This window comes from Lontra canadensis, unplaced genomic scaffold, assembly GCF_010015895.1.
Source record: "Lontra canadensis isolate GAN:19392208 unplaced genomic scaffold, GSC_riverotter_1.0 scaffold38, whole genome shotgun sequence".
NCBI classification, from domain to species: Eukaryota; Metazoa; Chordata; class Mammalia; order Carnivora; family Mustelidae; genus Lontra; species Lontra canadensis.
The window spans coordinates 2,789,278-2,807,107 of record NW_022631032.1 but is presented as its reverse complement, the minus strand read 5'-3'; the positions used below and the strand labels follow the sequence as shown (position 1 = coordinate 2,807,107).

At 37.7% G+C, this 17,830-nt stretch overlaps 1 protein-coding gene across 1 annotated transcript; it reads left to right on the top strand.

Moving 5' to 3' along the window:
• The first annotated feature begins 6 nt into the window (after positions 1-6).
• FBXO45 (F-box protein 45) lies at positions 7-15,895 on the top strand. Its single transcript, XM_032869368.1, has 3 exons — positions 7-642; positions 8,273-8,629; positions 12,697-15,895. The coding sequence occupies exons 1-3, from the start codon at positions 328-330 to the stop codon at positions 12,880-12,882; spliced, it is 858 nt and encodes a 285-aa protein (XP_032725259.1). The 5' UTR covers positions 7-327; the 3' UTR covers positions 12,883-15,895.
• Positions 15,896-17,830: the final 1,935 nt, after the last annotated feature.

Sequence of the window (17,830 nt, the reverse complement as noted above, 5' to 3'; positions counted from 1 at the left end):
TGCGCCCTTGCTTCGTGCCCTCAACCAGTATGGCGGAGCCACGGGCGCGCCGCGGGGAGGCCGTGCGAGTCGGGCTGTTCCGACGCCCGCGCTGAGCCGGGGAGGAGGGGCGGGGGACGCCCGTGCAGCCAGTGCGTCTGCCCTTAGTGAGGCGGGGCGCGCGGCGGACGCCCCCGGGCAGGGGCGGGAGTGGTGGAGGGCCGGTGGTTGGCTGTGAAAGGGGCGGTGAGCGAGGTTCTCTGGTCGCAAGGCGAGGCTTGGCCTCCCCAGCAGAGACGGGGGGAAGCGGCGGCGGCAGCGGCGGCCCTTGGGCCGGCTGGTGAGGCGATGGCGGCGCCAGCCCCGGGGCCTGGGGGAGCCTCCGGCGGGGCTGGCTGTAGCGGCGGCGGCGGCGCGGTCGGCGGTTCGGGCTCAGGGTCTGCGGGGGCAGGGGGCCGGCTGCCTAGCCGGGTGCTGGAATTGGTGTTCTCCTACCTGGAGCTGTCCGAGCTGCGAAGCTGCGCCCTGGTGTGCAAGCACTGGTACCGCTGCCTGCACGGTGATGAGAACAGCGAGGTGTGGCGGAGCCTTTGCGCCCGCAGCCTGGCAGAAGAGGCTCTACGCACGGACATCCTCTGCAACCTGCCCAGCTACAAGGCCAAGGTGAGGGAGCCCGGGGCCACGCCACTGCCCCCAGTCCCGCTTCTCTGCGCCGCTCTCAGTCTCAGTGCTTCTCATCTAAGCTCTGACTCAGACGCCTCGCCTCATCATCCCGCCTTTGCGCGGCTGCAGTCAATACCTTACCTCACCTCCCCCCTCCATAAAGATCCTCTTCTCTTTGAAGTTCTCCTTAACCTACCCCACTTCCGTGATGTACTTTTTAAAGGACCAGATAGTTTGCAATTCCTGGTTCCCATCACTCATTCCACTTTCCACAGTCTTCTCCCCAAAAGGCAGATCACCCCCCCCCACTCCATTTTTGTACCTTTCAGTACTCTTATCTTGTTTTTTATTAGGTCATCTCGGCTGTCTTAACACCGGCTTAGTTTCTAAGATGTTTGCTTTCTCCCCACATTCACCTCACCTTTTCCAGGCTCTGATTTTTAACTTTTTCTCCCCTATTTTCTCCCAAGTTCTCTAATTCCCTCCATTATGTTTCAGGCTTATGAGTGTGGTCCTAGACCTTCTACTGTGGTCCTAGACATTCTACGTGGTCGTAGACATTCTACTAAGTTTCAAGATACAGGCTTTAACAGAACATCCCTTTCTCCCCCATGGCCACCACTTAACTGTCCTAATGCTGCCTTGTCTCACTATTTGGCTACTTCTCTGCCAACTTTTTCATAGTTCCACCTTGATGGTATGCCTTTTCCGTTCCATTTGTCATCTAATGTGCTGATACCGGTTTTGCTGCCTTTTTGCCTCCTAGTTTCTTGGGCATATTCCTGCCTTGTTCATATACAAGTGAAAATTTCAAGTAACAGGTTATGGCAGGGCTGAGAAGATTCTTCAGGCAATATAAACAAAGGCCTGGAGCTTGTATTCAGTTGGGTAGATAAGAACTGTTCAGTACAGCAGTCACTGGGAGCATATATGAGAGAGGATGAAGCCTGCTCTAGAATGTGGTAAACATAAAAAAATGCATTAATAACTAAGAAGGGTAGATACCACTTTTCAAACTAGACTGCCAAGGAGGAGTCAGAGTAAGAAGTAAATTTTTTTCTTTGTGAAATAGATGTAAAATTTATTCTTATGTAATAAAGGAAATTTTAGTTTAATACAATAAGGAATATTGCCATTATGTATGTCAACTATCACATTTTTATTAAGTGAAATAACATGTTAATTTACTAGGACAATATTTGTACATGGTGGATGCTTAGTGGCTACTAGTTGTAATTTATGTAGTAGCGCAGAACATGGCAGTTTTGTCCTGCTTTGCCTGAAAACAGATAGGCTTCATACATTTTATTTAGCTTTTTTTTTTTTTATAAACCTTATTTTTTTTACTTATTTTCAACAAGACCTTTTGGTAATTGGTCTGTAATGTATCTATTTACACGAGTCCAGATTCACATGTTAGGTAATGTGTTCATGTGAGCCAACATGCAAAAGAAGCAAAATAATATCAGCAAAATGTCTCCTTTTGCCCCTGTCTGCCAGCCACCCAGTTTAGTTTCCTTTCTTGTACGCAACCTATGTTACTTGTTTTTTGTATTCTTCCAGAGATATTTTAGGTTTCATAGGTTTTTAAACACTTTATATGTCTTTCTACCACACTCATGGTAGGTATTGTAAACTAGTATTAATCATATGTTCATTCAGATGTGGCAGAACTTTTCTTGCATGTCTTGAGAATAAAAAGATTAATTCAAAAGAAGTCAGATAGCCTAGTAAGGAAGTCCTCAGTCAAGGAGAGAAGAAAAATGTATAGAAATAACACATGATAGAAATTGCTCCTGTTAGAGTTATTATAAATACTAGAAATATATATGTTCATACACACTAGAATTTCAGTGAAAGGAAAGATGTACAAGTTGAGTGGAGGCTTGGAGAAGTTTTGAGGTTAGGATTATATTTGAGCTGAATTTTTTTTTTTAAGATTTTATTTATTTATTTGACAGACAGAGATCACAAGTAGGCAGAGAGGCAGGCAGAGAGAGAGAGAGAGGAGAAAGCAGGCTCCCCGCTGAGCAGAGAGCCCGATATGGGGCTCGATCCCAGGACCCTGGGATCATGACCTGAGCCGAAGGCAGAGGCTTTAACCCACTGAGCCACCCAGGTGCCCCTGAGATGAATTTTAAAGATAGGATTTGAACATTTTACTAAGAAGAAATACCCTGAGCAAATGCAAGACAAGAGGAAAGCAAAGGATTTGTAGAGAGTATGTTTTTATTTTAAAAAAACGTGAGTGCCAGGCACTGTGCTCAGTTTTGCAAATGCAGTGGAATAAAAACAGACCCAAAACTTGTATGGATGCCTTACTTTTTGGAGCTTATAGTTTAGTGGGGGGTGAGGAGATAGATAATTAATAAAATAATCACACAGTTATAAAATTGCATCTGTGGTAGATACTATGAAGGAGAAGTACATAGTACTCTGAATGTCAGTAATGGAGGATTCGACCAAGGTAGGGAGGTCAAGGAAGGCTTTCTCTAAGGATACAATGCATGAAGTAAAACCTGAACAGTAAGGCCAAGGGGAGAGAAAAGAGCCTTCCAGGAGGAAACTTGTTGAGTATGAGGGGTAGAAAACACATCAGTATGGCTGGATCATGGAGAGCAAAGGTGAGACAGGTTTGAGAGAAAATGAAAGAGGTGGGTTGAGGCCAAACTATAGGGAAGCCATTTTGAATTGTAAGCAAGAGGGGGTTAGGAGTGTGGAGATTGGTGTGATTTTTTTTTTTTTTCTTTTCAGGTTATTTCTGACTTCAGTATAGAGAACAGATTGGAGGAGGACCTTAGAAATATGGGTAGATCAGTTAGGAAGTGGGTAGTGTAGGAGATGGGGAGAAATGTAGGAAATATTTAGAAAGTAAAATCTACAGGACTTGGCAATAGATTTGAAATAGGGGTGGGGGAGAAGGAGGTGCTAAGAATCACTCTTAGATATCTCGATTATATAATTATGGGAATCACCTGGGCTAGATTTAGGAGGAATAGCCTGAGTTCAATTTTGGTAGAATGGAATTTACAGTGTTTTTGAGACATCTGAGAGATTTCAGATAGGCAGCTGTTACAGTTTGGAGCTTAGAGGAAAGGCTAGAGATATAAAAGGGTTTAGGGAGATTGAATTGAAGAAGTGGGGAGTATAATTGTAAGGTAAGTTGAGACTAGATATACTATGGATGTTCTTGGCATATCGGCTTCATTGTATAGTTTGGACTTTATTCTCCCATTTTAAACCATAGACGTTTGCACAGAGGAGTGACAAGAGCTGTGGTTTAGAAAAACTAGGCCGTAAGATGAATTGGACAGAACAGGGGTTAGTACCTATACCAGAGGTCCTTAAGACCTGAACAAATACGCAGAGGAGAGAAGAGGATGTTTGGGAGAGCTGTCACAGAGAACAAATGCCATAAGTGGACAGCTGACTGGGAGTGAATGAGATGAAGAAGAAGAAAGATAAAGTCATAGGATTTCCAGGGAGCCTGTCCAGCTAAGAGGAGGATGGGAACAGGCATAGGATAGCATAAAACTCGAAAGTATTTGGAATTTCCAGTCTATTTAAGATTTGTCTTCTTTTTAAAAGTTCATATTTTAGGTTGCCTGGGTGGCTCAGTGGGTTAAAGCTTCTGCCTTAGGCTCAGGTCATGATCCCAGGGTCTTGGGATCTAGCCTCAGATCGGGCTCTCTGCTTGGCGGGGAGGCTGCTTCCCCCTCTCTCTCTGCCTGCCTCCCTGCCTACTTGTGATCTCTCTCTCTATCAAATAAATAAATAATCTTTTTTTAAAAAAGTTCATATTTTGTGTGTCATCAAGGAACAACAATTATTTCAGTCATACTTAGCAGCTAACTATAATATATTCTCTAATTTTTAGACCTAGATCCTAAAGTAGGTCTTAAAGTTGTTTGTTATAATGTAAAATTTAGGTTGTGCATTAGACTGTGAGACAGGAACTATGGATTGTTTTTTATTTATTGTGTATTTATTTTTCCATTTCATCTGAATTTTTCAGATGAAAAATTATCTTAACTATAAGGCTGTAAATAAAAGAAAAATTATCAAAAAATATTGAAAAGATAAGGACACTTAACACAGTAACAATGTCAATATCAATGAAGTATAAGGAAATTAATAATTCCTTAATGTAACCAAATTGTTAAAATTTCTAATTGTTTCAGAAATGTCAAATGCTATATTTTTAATTTTAAGTTTATTTAATCAAGATCTATATAAGGTTCTCATGGCAAACAGTTGATATATTTCTTAAGGCTATTTTATTCATTCATTCATTCACTTATGAAAGATTTTATTTATTTGAGAGAGAATGAGAGAGAGAGAGAGAGCATGAGAGCAGGGAGGGTCAAAGGGAGAAGCAGACTCCTGGTCAATCAGGAAGCCTGATGCGGGACTTAATCCTGGGACTCCAGAATCATGACCTGAGCCAAAGGCAGTTGTCTTAAAGGCTATTTTAGCCAACAAATTCAGCCTCCTTCTTTCCTAACTCCCATTCCTGCAACTTATCTGTTGAAGAAATCAGGTTGTTTACTCTGTTTCCCTCAATCTGGACTTTGCAGATTTCATTCCCATAGTGTTCCTTAACATGCCCTGCTGTTCTAGGCTGAGAGAAGTTGGATCAATTTAGTAAGATTAGTGTTGTTTTCCTGTTGTTTTTCAATATATTTTTTACTAGAATCAAGTAGTTGGGTTGGATACAGACTTTTTGTTTGTTTTAGAAATTTTTTTAAAAGATTTTATTTATTCATTTGACAGAGAGAGAGAGGAGGAAGCAGACTCCCAGCCAAGGAGAGAGCCTGATGGGGGACTCGATCCCAGGACCCTGAGATCATGACCTGAGCCAAAGGCAGAGATTTAACCCACTGAGCTACCTAGGCACCCTGTTTGTTTGTTTTTAAGATTTTATTTGTCAGAGAGAGAGAGCATGCACAAGCAGGGGGAGAGGCAGACTCCCCACTGAGGAAGGAGCCTGATGTGGGACTTGATCCCAGGAGGCTGGGGTCATGACCTAAGCCAAAGGCAGACGCTTAACCTCCTAAGCCACCCAGGCATCCCGGGTTGGATACAGACTTAAATGTTGTATGGTGCCAACTATGATGGATAAGAACTTAGGGGAGAGAAATTGGGAATTGAGTGGTTCCAGTTAGACTACCTTCATAGAGGTGGCAAGACTAGATCTCGTCTTAGAGGATATAGGATGTGTTTGAGAAGGAAAGCAGGTATATTACAGACAGGGAGAATGACAGGAAGTTAGAAAGGGAAGTAGGGAGAACCATACCTGAAGGGCTTTGAAAGCCAGGAAGAAAAATTCACAGTTAATATGGTAGTTAGTATGGAACCATCTGTGGTTATTGAACTGGGATGAAATGTAATAAAGGTGCTCTTTTAGAAAACTAGGTCTGGAAAGAAATTGGGAAGAGAGTTAAGGACTGAGTTCTGGAGAGTTTTAGGGGGCAGAAGTAGGATGGCCACCAGAAAAGAGTACAGTGAAGAAAGATCAGTCCAGAGTAATAGGAAGAAGTCAGAAATCTGAAGAAGTGGCTGTCAACAATGTCTCTGTGACAGAGAGAAGAAACATAGAGAAAAAGCAATTAGTATTTATAAGAATTGGGGAATAGACATAGGTAAGTATTAGTTAAAAATTTTATAATAGGGCGCCTGGGTGGCTCAGTTGGTTAAACAACTGCCTTCAGCTCAGGTCATGATCCTGGAGTCCCGGGATCAAGTCCCGCATCGGGCTCCCAGCTCCACGGGGAGTCTGCTTCTCCCTCTGACCTTCTCCTCGATCATGCTCTCTCTCACTGTCTCTCTCTCTCAAATTAAAAAAAAAAAAAAAATTTTATAATAAAGATTTTATAAAGTATTTTATATTTTAGTTGTTAAGCCCTCTTGAGTTTTTTAATACTTAATATTTTGGGGACATTTTACTCCCCCATTTAATCTTATGTTCTGATTTTTTAAATGTGCTTAAAAGTAGGAACAGATAGGAAAAAATTTAGAAATATTTCAGTATTATAGCCTCCTAAATCAAGCAGGGGTTTTGTTTGTTTGTTTGTTTTGTCTCTGGTCTTCAGTGCAACAGTGAAGCAGTGAGATACTGGCTAATAGTAACTGAACACTGGATGAAGGGATACCTGACTTCTCTTTGGGGTTCTTGCTCTAACTAGCTATTGAGTTTTAGGTCTGTGTCCTCATCCCTGTGTTGCACTAGGTCTTTTTGAGGCCCCTCCTAATGCTGAAATCTTTGATTCTGGAGTTGGTGACTTAGGTTAACTAAAGCAATAGGCCCCAACCTTTGGCTGCTTTGAGGTAGTTTGAATAAAGTAAAGAAAGAATTTCAGCAAACATACAAAGCAAACACTTTTTTTTTTCTCCCTCCCCCAAATCAAAAACTTTTTAAATTACTAAAACATGGGAAGTGTTTACTATTTGTACAGAGTAGAAATTTTTGTACTGGGTTTTGGAAGCTTAAAAAACTGGTTAGTGCAGGTCAACTAATCTGTCCTATCAATGGCAGCTGTTCGTATTGACTATTTCCTTATAAACTCTAGTGTTTGAAATTAGGTGCTATTTATGGGGTTATTTGATTTGGTAAAATGAGAGTGGTGCTGTGTCTCAATACGTGAGTAATAACTGGCAAGGAAACTGAGGATCTAACGTAGTTTGTGGTTATTAAAATTTTTCATAAACTTTAGAGCTGCTATGACTAAGTTCACTGTTAAAATATTTTTATGACAGTATTGCCAACATGAAAATTATACATCCCTTAACTTTTTGATATAAAATACTAAATATAAACTAGACTAGAGAAAATAGTTTAAAGAACCTCCCAAACCTATCACCAGGCTTTACCAGTGGTTAATTCATGGACAGTCTATTTTCATGTTTACCCCACCCACTTTCCTTTGCCAGTCCTAGATATTTCAAAGCAATTCTGAGATATCGTCATCCATAAACATTTCAGCATTATCTCTAAAATATAAGGATTCTTGCGTATATCTTTAGATATTTTAAGAAATTGATTTGGAGAAATTATACTACAGTTCAGAATTTTGATCAATAATGAGACAATGTGACTTTAAAAAAATATATATGTTTGTGTATGTATATATATATATATATCACTTTATTGTTTAAAAACATGGAGCCTAGAGTTTGGTACTTTTTTTTTTTTAAGATAGCACACAGGAGTGGTGGGGGGTGAGAAAGGGCAGAGGGTGAGGGAGAGAGAGAATCTAAGCAGTCAACACCCCTAGCATGGAACCCAACCCAGGGGTCAATCTCACGACCCTGAGATCAAAAGTTGGAGGTTGGGGCGCCTGGGTGGCTCAGTGGGTTAAGCCGCTGCCTTCGGCTCGGGTCATGATCTCAGGGTCCTGGGATCGAGCCCCGCATCGGGCTCTCTGCTCAGCAGGGAGCCTGCTTCCTCCTCTCTCTCTGCCTCTCTGCCTGCTTGTGATCTCTCTCTGTCAAATAAATAAATAAAATCTTAAAAAAAAAAAAAAAGTTGGAGGCTTACTGAGCCACCCAGGCGCCCCTAAAGTTTGGGTACTTTTTAATGTTTAAGAAAAATCAAATTTCTGTTTCTTTGGTCTGTTTTTCATGTTTTCAGGTACGTGCTTTCCAACATGCCTTCAGCACTAATGACTGCTCCAGGAATGTCTACATTAAGAAAAATGGCTTTACTTTACATCGAAACCCCATTGCCCAGAGTACTGATGGTGCAAGGACCAAGATTGGTTTCAGTGAGGGCCGCCATGCATGGGAAGTATGGTGGGAAGGCCCTCTGGGCACTGTGGCAGTGATTGGAATTGCCACAAAACGGGCCCCCATGCAGTGCCAAGGTTATGTGGCATTACTGGGTAGTGATGACCAGAGCTGGGGCTGGAATCTGGTGGACAATAATCTACTACATAATGGAGAAGTCAATGGCAGTTTTCCACAATGCAACAATGCACCAAAATATCAGGTGAGAAACTGGGTATTTTTTCAGTTGTGGGCCTTTGTCAGATCATGCCTTGATTTGTTTTAAATTTACAAAGTTTTATATAGTAGCTTTGTGTGTCTTTTTGATAACTTAAAAATAGTGTAATTGGCCTTTCTTTGCTACTCTAATAAACTTTTAGTATTTCCATATTTGTTTCCTGATACATATTTGACCTTGAGCAATCTGTCTTTGCTCTAAGTTGGGAGTTGGCAAACTTTTTTCTGTACAGGGTGGGTAGTAAATAGTTCAGGAATTGCGGTCCATTTGGTCTCTGTCACAGCTGTTCAGTTTTGTTTTTATAGTACAAAAACAGCCATAGATGATATGTAAATGAGTGAGCATAACTGTGTTCCAGTAAAACCTTATTTATGAGCTGCAGGGAGATTTGGCCCAACGACCATAGTTTCCCAACTTGTGCTCTATCTAGATTGTCATCTTTCATATATCATGGCACATCCAAATCTCCTTTTTCTAGACTTCTTATTCCCACAAATGCACCATGCACATGCACACACATACCCTCTGCTATTCATTAATCTTTGGATTCAAAGCCTCTTGAGGTGTCAGTGATTTCTATAAGACAGGCAAATTCAGGCAAAGTACTGCATTTTTTTATTCTCTTCTTTTCTTTTTTTAAGATTTTACTTATTTATTTGACAGACAAAGATCACAAGTAGGCAGAGAGGCAGGCAGAGAGAGAGGAGGAAGCAGGCTCCCTGCTAAGCAGAGAGCCCGATGTGGGGCTTGATCCCAGGACCCTGGGATCATGACCTGACCCAAAGGCAGAGGCTTTAACCCACTGAGCCACCCAGGCGCCCCTATTCTTTTCATCCTAGCCTTTAGCCATACTCACTTGATTCTGGGGTCAAAATTATATTCTTATTTGTAAAAAGCCATATGATTACCATAGAATCAGCTGAGTTTAAAACACAGTAATCTGACAAGAAATTTGAAGTTTTAAGGATTTATAGACTTAAAGATAAGGAATATTATTAGAGTCATTTAATAATGATAAAAGAATTAATCATATAGGGAGATACAACAACTGTGTAAACATATATGCACCTAATAACAGAACTCCAAAACATATGAAACAGACCCAGAACTGAAAGAAGGACTAGGTAAATTAGCAAGTATAGTTGAAGATTTCATTACTTTTTGTTTTTAAGTCTATTTTGTCTGGTGTTAATATAGCAACTTCAACTTTCTTATGCTTACTATTTCAAGGTATCTCTTTTTCTCTATTCTTTTACTTTCAATCTGTCTTTGTGTTTAAAATGGGTCTCCTAGAGGGCATATAATTGGGTCTTTTTAATCTAGCCCAATCTCATAATCTCTGTCTTTTGATCTGAATGTTTAACCCATTTACATTTAATGTAGTTGTTGGGCTGCTTGATGTTGTCATTGTCTTTCTATCACTGAAGCTGTATTCTTGTTTAAAAAAATCTTTTTTCTCTTTGTTTTTTGGATTAGATAATTTCTGTTACTCCATCTTCAAGTTCATAGATTCATTCTCCTTACCTTATCGATTTTTCTACTAAGTCAGTCTAGTGAATTTTGGTTATTTTACTCTAGAGCTCTAAAATTTTTGTTTGGTTCTTTTTTGTAGTTTCCATTTCTCTACTGAGAATCTCTGTCCATTTATCAGTTTAGATTTTGCTTTAATTCTTTGCACATATTTATAATAACTACTTTGAATTCTTTGTCTGCCAAATCAGACAAAGCCCCAAATCCGACTGCTTTTTTCCCTCAGAGTATGGATTGTACTTTTCTGTTTCTTTTCCTATCCAATCAGTTTTATTTTTTAATTTTTGAAATTTTAAAAAAGATTTTATTTTATTTTTTTACAGATTTTATTTTATTTTTTAAAAAATGATTTTTATTTATTTGTCAGAGAGAGAGCAGAGCACAGAGAGCTACAGGCAGAGCAGGCAGAGGGAGAAGCAGGCCCCCTGCTGAGTAAGGAGCTGGTGTGGGATTTAATCCCAGGATGCTGGGATCATGACCTGAGCCAAAGGCAGATGCTTAACCAACTAAGCCCCCCAGGTGTCCCATCCAGTCAATTATTTAAAGTGAAAATTGGAAATTATAAGATAATATGTAGTAGTAATACTGGAATGTTTTGTTTTTCGAAATTACTTTGTTTTTCCGAAAAGTATAGATGTTCTAGTAGGCAGTTAAGTTGCCTGGAGTCTTCAGACTAAACTCTGTCTCCACCATGGTGTATAACAGCTAGGTCTTTGTTTAGGTAGGTTTGTTTGTTTGTTTGTTTGTTTTGGTTGGGGGATGGGGGTTTGACTTCTAGCCGTTACTTTTCCAGCCTGATTCTGTGGGGATTTCCTCTTTGTCTATGTAAGACAGTGATCACACAATGATTTGGGCAGTTTATTCTCGGATTTGGGGCTCATCTTCTTTGTGGTTCCGTTTGCTTATGGAGTTCCTCCTCTAAGTTTCCAGGTGCTCTGCCATCTCCCAAGTTTTGCCCTCTGACACCTAAAGCTAGTGAGACTTCTGCTTTCTGCTCCCTGTGTTGTGTGTGTGCTGTACACTCAATCAATCAATGGTGAAGCAGACTTGCAAATTTCACCAGGAATGGTTCTGTCATCTTAGTTTCCATCTTATGTAAAATAGGGACAAATATTAGGATAGATGGGGGAGAATTAAATGAGATAATACAAATAAACTACAAAATGAATACCCAGCAAAATATTCACTTTTCATTTTTATTGTTTGTTTTGTTGGTGGCAATAGTGGTGATGGTGATTAGGATGTTTTTAGGTCCATAAAATGGGGTACAAGTTAATCTATGAGTTGGGCAAAGGGAAGAAAGAAGCAGATGTTTACAGTTGTTTAAATACAACAAAGAAAAGTAATAGCAATAGCAGGAATTGACATAATTGGGAAATACTAAATTCTGATTTTTGACTGCAAATGCTAGGACTTTCTGCCTCCAAGTGTATAGGTGAAACAACCTTTTGTAAATGCAAGTTGTAAAAATAAAATATCCTTATTTGTCTGCTTCCCCACTTTTCCATGTGGGAAAAAAGCTGGATATATTGTGCTTCTGCTTTAGTTTAACAATCAGTGCTGCTGTTTTTATAACAGGTATTTCAGAGCAGTGGCCCATAAAATGACTAATAAGCTTATTATGCATCTTCATAATCTATAGTCAGATTTGGCTCCTCATGATTATATAAGTCCCACAGTATATTTAGAACTGCTTGTAAACTTCAGATGTTATGTGTGTTTTATTACGGTAACTTTTTATTGTGATAAAATATACACAGCATTATTTATTGTTTTAACTATTGTAAGTATACAATACAATGGCATTAATACAATGTGTGTATCCATCACCACTGTCTATACCTAAGACTTTTTTGTCTTTCCCAACACAAACTCTATGCTCATTAAACAATAACTTTCCATCTGTGTCCCTTCCTCTAGCCTCTGGCAACCTGTATTCCATTTTCTGACTCTACAACTTGAATATTGCAGGTGCTTCATAAAATGGAATCATACAATATTTATCTTTTTGTGTCTGGCTTAGTTCATCACTTATCATAATGTTTTCAAGGATCATCCATGTTGTAGCATGTATCAAAATTATATTTCTTTTTTTATGGCTGAGTAATATTCTGTTGTACTATACTAGAATAATTTGAAAAGTTTATTTAGATAACTTTTTGTGTGTGTGTGTGTGTGAAATGTACCAAGTTACAGATTTTAGTAGTAAACTTTCTAAGAAAAACCTTTAAACGAAGAGTAAATAAAATCTGGGAACTATTCAGGGGGAGCATTTAAATTTTTGGTATTAAATGTAGATCCCATCTTAAAAAATACTTAACAAAATAAGCATTTGTGATGAAGTTGATATATTTTATTTCTTGTAGATGTTTCTCCCTGACCAGAAAACTTCTCTGATCATTTTTTCAGATAATTTTTAAGATATATATTCTTAATATTTTCAACTTGCTCATTTGTATGTTATTCTAGCTATGCCCTCGTGGTGAGTTTCCTTCTAACCTTCTTTTGTTGTTTGTTTACAGATAGGAGAAAGAATCCGCGTCATCTTAGACATGGAAGATAAGACTTTAGCTTTTGAACGTGGATATGAGTTCCTGGGGGTTGCCTTTAGAGGACTTCCAAAAGTCTGCTTATATCCAGCAGTTTCTGCTGTATATGGCAACACAGAAGTGACTTTGGTTTACCTTGGAAAACCTTTGGATGGATGACAGTGGCTTTCTTGGGATGAAAGACAGAATGGAGGAGATATCTACTTGTGGAAAGTAGAATCATGAAGTGACAGTGTCATACATGCATGCCCAAGATACATCCTGAAAAACACATGAAATTGTTAACTGGAGAAGCAACTCTATGGCAGAGATTATCTTAGTGTTTCCTCTTTGTACTGGGCCAGAAAAATCCTCAGGGTTGCAGTTGGTTGAGTGGGCAGTAGACATATGCATGTTGCAACAGATTTTGTCTCTAAGTTAGCAATGTGTCATTACCAACTTTTAAGGTGAGATTTTAGAGATGCTATAAAAGGTATAAGATAAGGAAATAGCAAGATTTTTAAGTAGTGTGTTTGTGAAGAAAGACTGATCCTGTTTTACAACTGCCTGTTTTTTCTCCAGACCCTTTTTTCCAGCCAGCTTGACTATTAGAAAAGTATGAAACTGGTTGGGTTTTATTTAATATTTTTAATATATTGAGAAGCATGGTCTGCCTGGACTGCACTTCTCTAACAGTGAGATGTAAAATTGTGCAGCTATTTTAAAAGTTGTATGTATAATAAGTGTGTAAAAAAACTAAAAAAAAAAAAAAGGACAAAGGGGTTGCTTTGTTCTAGTTCAATTTCTTAAAAACCACTACATGGTACAAAATTACAGTAACATTTAGGGAAAATTAGGTAACTACAAAGAAGAGGATTTTAAGAGGAGATGTGTTGTATTGGCTCATTTTTACATTAATTTGGTTTATAGTTTCCATAGCTGTTACAGTCTAGTATTTTTTCTTTTAACAATCAAAATTATTGTATAGACCCCTCGATCTCCTGGTTTAAGATTGAGGGAAGGCAAATCTATTTCTAATCATACATATGTCAGTAGTAATAATAATAATGTGCATCTTACAGTGTCAGTTTTATTTTTTGGCCCTTTGAGAAAGTATCTCATAATAATACAGAACATTGCCATTTGCTCTTATAGGCCTCAAATATGAAAGCTGTTATTCACAGACCTTCAGAAAAGAATTAATGGTCCTTTTATTTTGTAACTTTATAATGCTGTAGATACTACAATTTTTTTTTTAATTTTATATTGTTTACATCATGGCAACAAATCTAAGCCTCAAACTCTTCGTTGGGGTTATCAAGAAATGTTTACTCACCCATCTGAAACAGTGCCAGCCTGAACCCAGGTTAAGAATGTTCTTAATCTCATTATAGATAATTGCCCCCATGGGACTTGAAATAAAATACCTTGCGCTGAAAACTTCAGGTTGGCAATATTTTGAAGATTTCCTTATAGAAGAGCTTGACATTGATCCTATTCTTAGTTTTTGACTCATAAATCCGATTTCACTAATACTCTTGAATTAACAATCTAACATACACGAACTGAGATTTTCTTTTGTTGTAAGAAACAAACATCTTTCTGTATGAAAGTATAACTGTATGGTTTCAGATACATCTTTGTGATAAGACTTGGCTAAGGCAGATGGTTCTTTGCCTTTCAGCTTACTGCTGTGTGTAATTTTGTTTTAAATCTAATCAAGTTAGGGACAATAAGCAGCTGGCTGGGGTTTTTGGCTTGCTCCTCAAGAGTTAAGATTATCAATACTTTTATGAAACGGGATTTCAGTGATGAGCAAAGATTTATTTTTGCCACCTGACAGGTTCACAAATTTTTATTGCGTATTTGGTATGTTTCTTAAAGGTAAACTCTGTTAATGATCTTTTCAATATACAGTCAAGAAGAAACCTGGAAACCATATTTAATAGCACATAGTGAAATTATATGTTAAAAGTGTTAGAGAATATAGCTGCTACAGAAATTGATTTTTCTTGGTGTAGAACAACTCAATTTGGCAAAGTTTAAAAATTAAAGAAAAGAAGTTTAGGATGAAGGTTGATAAATGATAAAACAATAAAGCCCCTTATGTACTTTATTGTTTTTTTTCAGGGTGTGATATAGCCAATTCCAAGAGCTTTTGCTGAGAGTTTTGCTTATAATTTCCATTTTGTCTTATTACTGTAATATTCATTTAATACTCATTTGTAACAAAGTTTTGAAGGTGCTGAATGGAAAACAGAAACACGTGGTTATTGCACACTGAACCTAGAATCAAATAATTGTGTCAATATTGAACAAAAAGCCATTCTTATCTCAAAGACTTAAATTCTCTAATATGCTATTTGCAAATTTTATAAAATGAAGGTTCATACTTAGAATGAGCATCAGGGGAATGAAGAGCCTTCATTTATAACCTGATAAATTATTTTATTACTGGAGACCAATAGTAGTTGTACAGAGAATATTAAACTGTTAACAATGTTTAAGGAAAAGGAATCTCTTTCATTGGTGCTGAGAGAGCATTCAGGTAGAAGATAGTTGCACCTGAAGGTTAAGTATAAATCATCTAGACCAGTGGTTCTCAAACTTAGCTGTGCTTTGGAGTCATGTGCATTTTGAAAAATATTGTTCCTTGGGTCCCATACCCTAAAATTCTGATGTTGGTCTGGGATATGACGTGATCATAAGGATTTTTTAAAACTTCCTAGGTGATATCAGTATGCTGCTAAGTTTGAGTTTTAAATTCATCTTAAGTCTTCTCATCTGCAAAATTAAAAAAGAAAAATCTTTGCTCCCTCCCTTCACTACCTCACAAGCATATTGAAGGTAAAGGAGAAAATAATAGGAAAATACTTGTATGATGGATAAAATGTGCTATTGAAAGGCAAAGTAGTATTGGTTGTATTTTAGCTAGAACTATGATCAGGAAAGAAAAATGTGTAATTGAGTTTATCTTGTTGACTTGGGAAACTGGGAGCATTCTCTTTGGTTCTTAACTTCAGCAAAGCATGCAGGTGTGTAAACAAACAATACTATTATTCATACTATGGTCTTCTGTCATACTTGAGATAGTCTGTTTTAATCATCTGGTTCTACATAGGAAAGAAAAATTGAGGCTGAAAGTCTGTAATGGCCAATGGCTCATAATTCATTAAAACTTTTCATACAAGGAGTTCTGTGGTTAATATATTATGTCATAGTTAACCATTTTTTTTCATTATCTGACTTGAATATTAAAAGCCATTTATTTCATCTTCATTCTTATATAAGTTTAGGTATAGATTTTATAAAGCATCTAAAGCAAGTAGGTTTTGCCCAGTTGAATACTTAAAGTCATGGCTCAGTGATGAGGCATCTTCTGCTTTTAAGATATGATTTGAGCTGGGAAAGAGAGTTGCAAAAATAACAGCCCTAAACCATATAATAGGCATTACAGTTAACTTTTGATTTAAGTCCCCAAACTGCTGTTTATATAGACTATAATACTAATATTTTTTCACCTTTTTAAAAAAATGAACAGTTTTGAAGAACTAGAAATGTAAAGAATTTTAAAGATTACTTTCTGGAAATCAACACCATCATCATTAGGACCCCTCTGATACCCTCCTGGAAGGAACAGTCCATAACCAATCCAAATACTACCCTCATAAAGCATCCCTAATTTCTCTAGCTGGATGTGATCTTTTCTTCCTTGAAATTTCCCTATTTTTATATTTATACTTAACTCATGCTATATTACTTTATACCTTGTATAAATTTATTTATTTTTATTAGTTGGTGTCTTATCTCCTCTAAACATCTTAGGACAGGATCTCTGATGGACTCATATTTATGCCCTCATCATCAGAGCCCAATAGGCAGGTGCTCACATATTTGCTGAAGGAACAGAGAAAGAATTACGTAGGCCGACTAAAGCTGCTCTGAGGTTACAGACTATAACAAAAGGTAGATAGGAAGAAATTCTGTATCCTGTTGAAGGGAAGCACGAAGGAAAGGGATATAAATCTGAAGCTAATAAGGAAGAAATGATGACTGTGAATGCATTTTAGCCATTCCCCTTTATTCTTACATACTGATAAACTGATTTAGTTTTTGGTGTAGATTTCATATTTGTTTAGAATTAAAATTAGAATTCTGTATTTTAATTTTTTGAAATTCTGTCGTTTTGCTTTAGTTTCTTAATAAAAAGTTAAAACTAACCACCTGTGATTGCTTACATTTAAAACAACTTTTATATCTATTGGTTGGAAAGGAAAATGGGGGTATAGCTTAGTAGGGAATTTGGTGATGGAATTTATGTATAAGATGCATGTCTTTTAATAATGGAATCCACATTTCCCATGTTTAGAATGGAAGGTGAACAGGGGATAGTAATTCACTAGGATCCTGTTCTCCTATCACCTCCACCCTAGGTATGGTAATGTTTGATAATGTTGTTTGCCAAGAGTTATAAGAGGCAAGCATGGCTGAAGAAATTGGTCCAGTGATCCAAAAGCTTAAAAGAGAATTAGTTAATCATGTTGCTAAAAGTTGCTTGACACATCAGCCTTTTTTAATAGGTTCAAATTTTACAAAGGATTTTAATTTCCTTAAAAAAGTAGAATTTCTGCATTTATCTTTTATAAGGGAGAGCTTTACTAGTCTGTCCTAATTTCCTTTTCGGAACCTCCCCCTGAACCATTTGCATTTTATTTGATGTAGTCATTAAAATATTATTGAGGGCATATTCTATCCTCTTCAGTATATGGTTCTTTAAAAGAGCCCCTCAGAATTGGAGATTGTCATTAATTATCTCGTGAATACAGGATTTCATGATGAGTGACTTAGGAAGTAAGACTCATTTAGGGAGTTCTCTGTAGATTAACAGTCCTTAACATCTGTTTCGTTTTAGACAAGAAAACATGCAAGAAAGAGTTTAGGGAAATTGAATTCTGTCTATCTGCTGTATGATATTTAGTAAATTTTATTGTATTTTTAAAAAATTATATTTCTGCTGCCTTTTTTCCTTTATAAACAAATTAGGGATAAGATTGAGTAGTGGGAATAACTTTTGAGTCCTATATTTCTTGAGAAAGACTTCTTGAAGTAATTTATTAAAATGCTAATA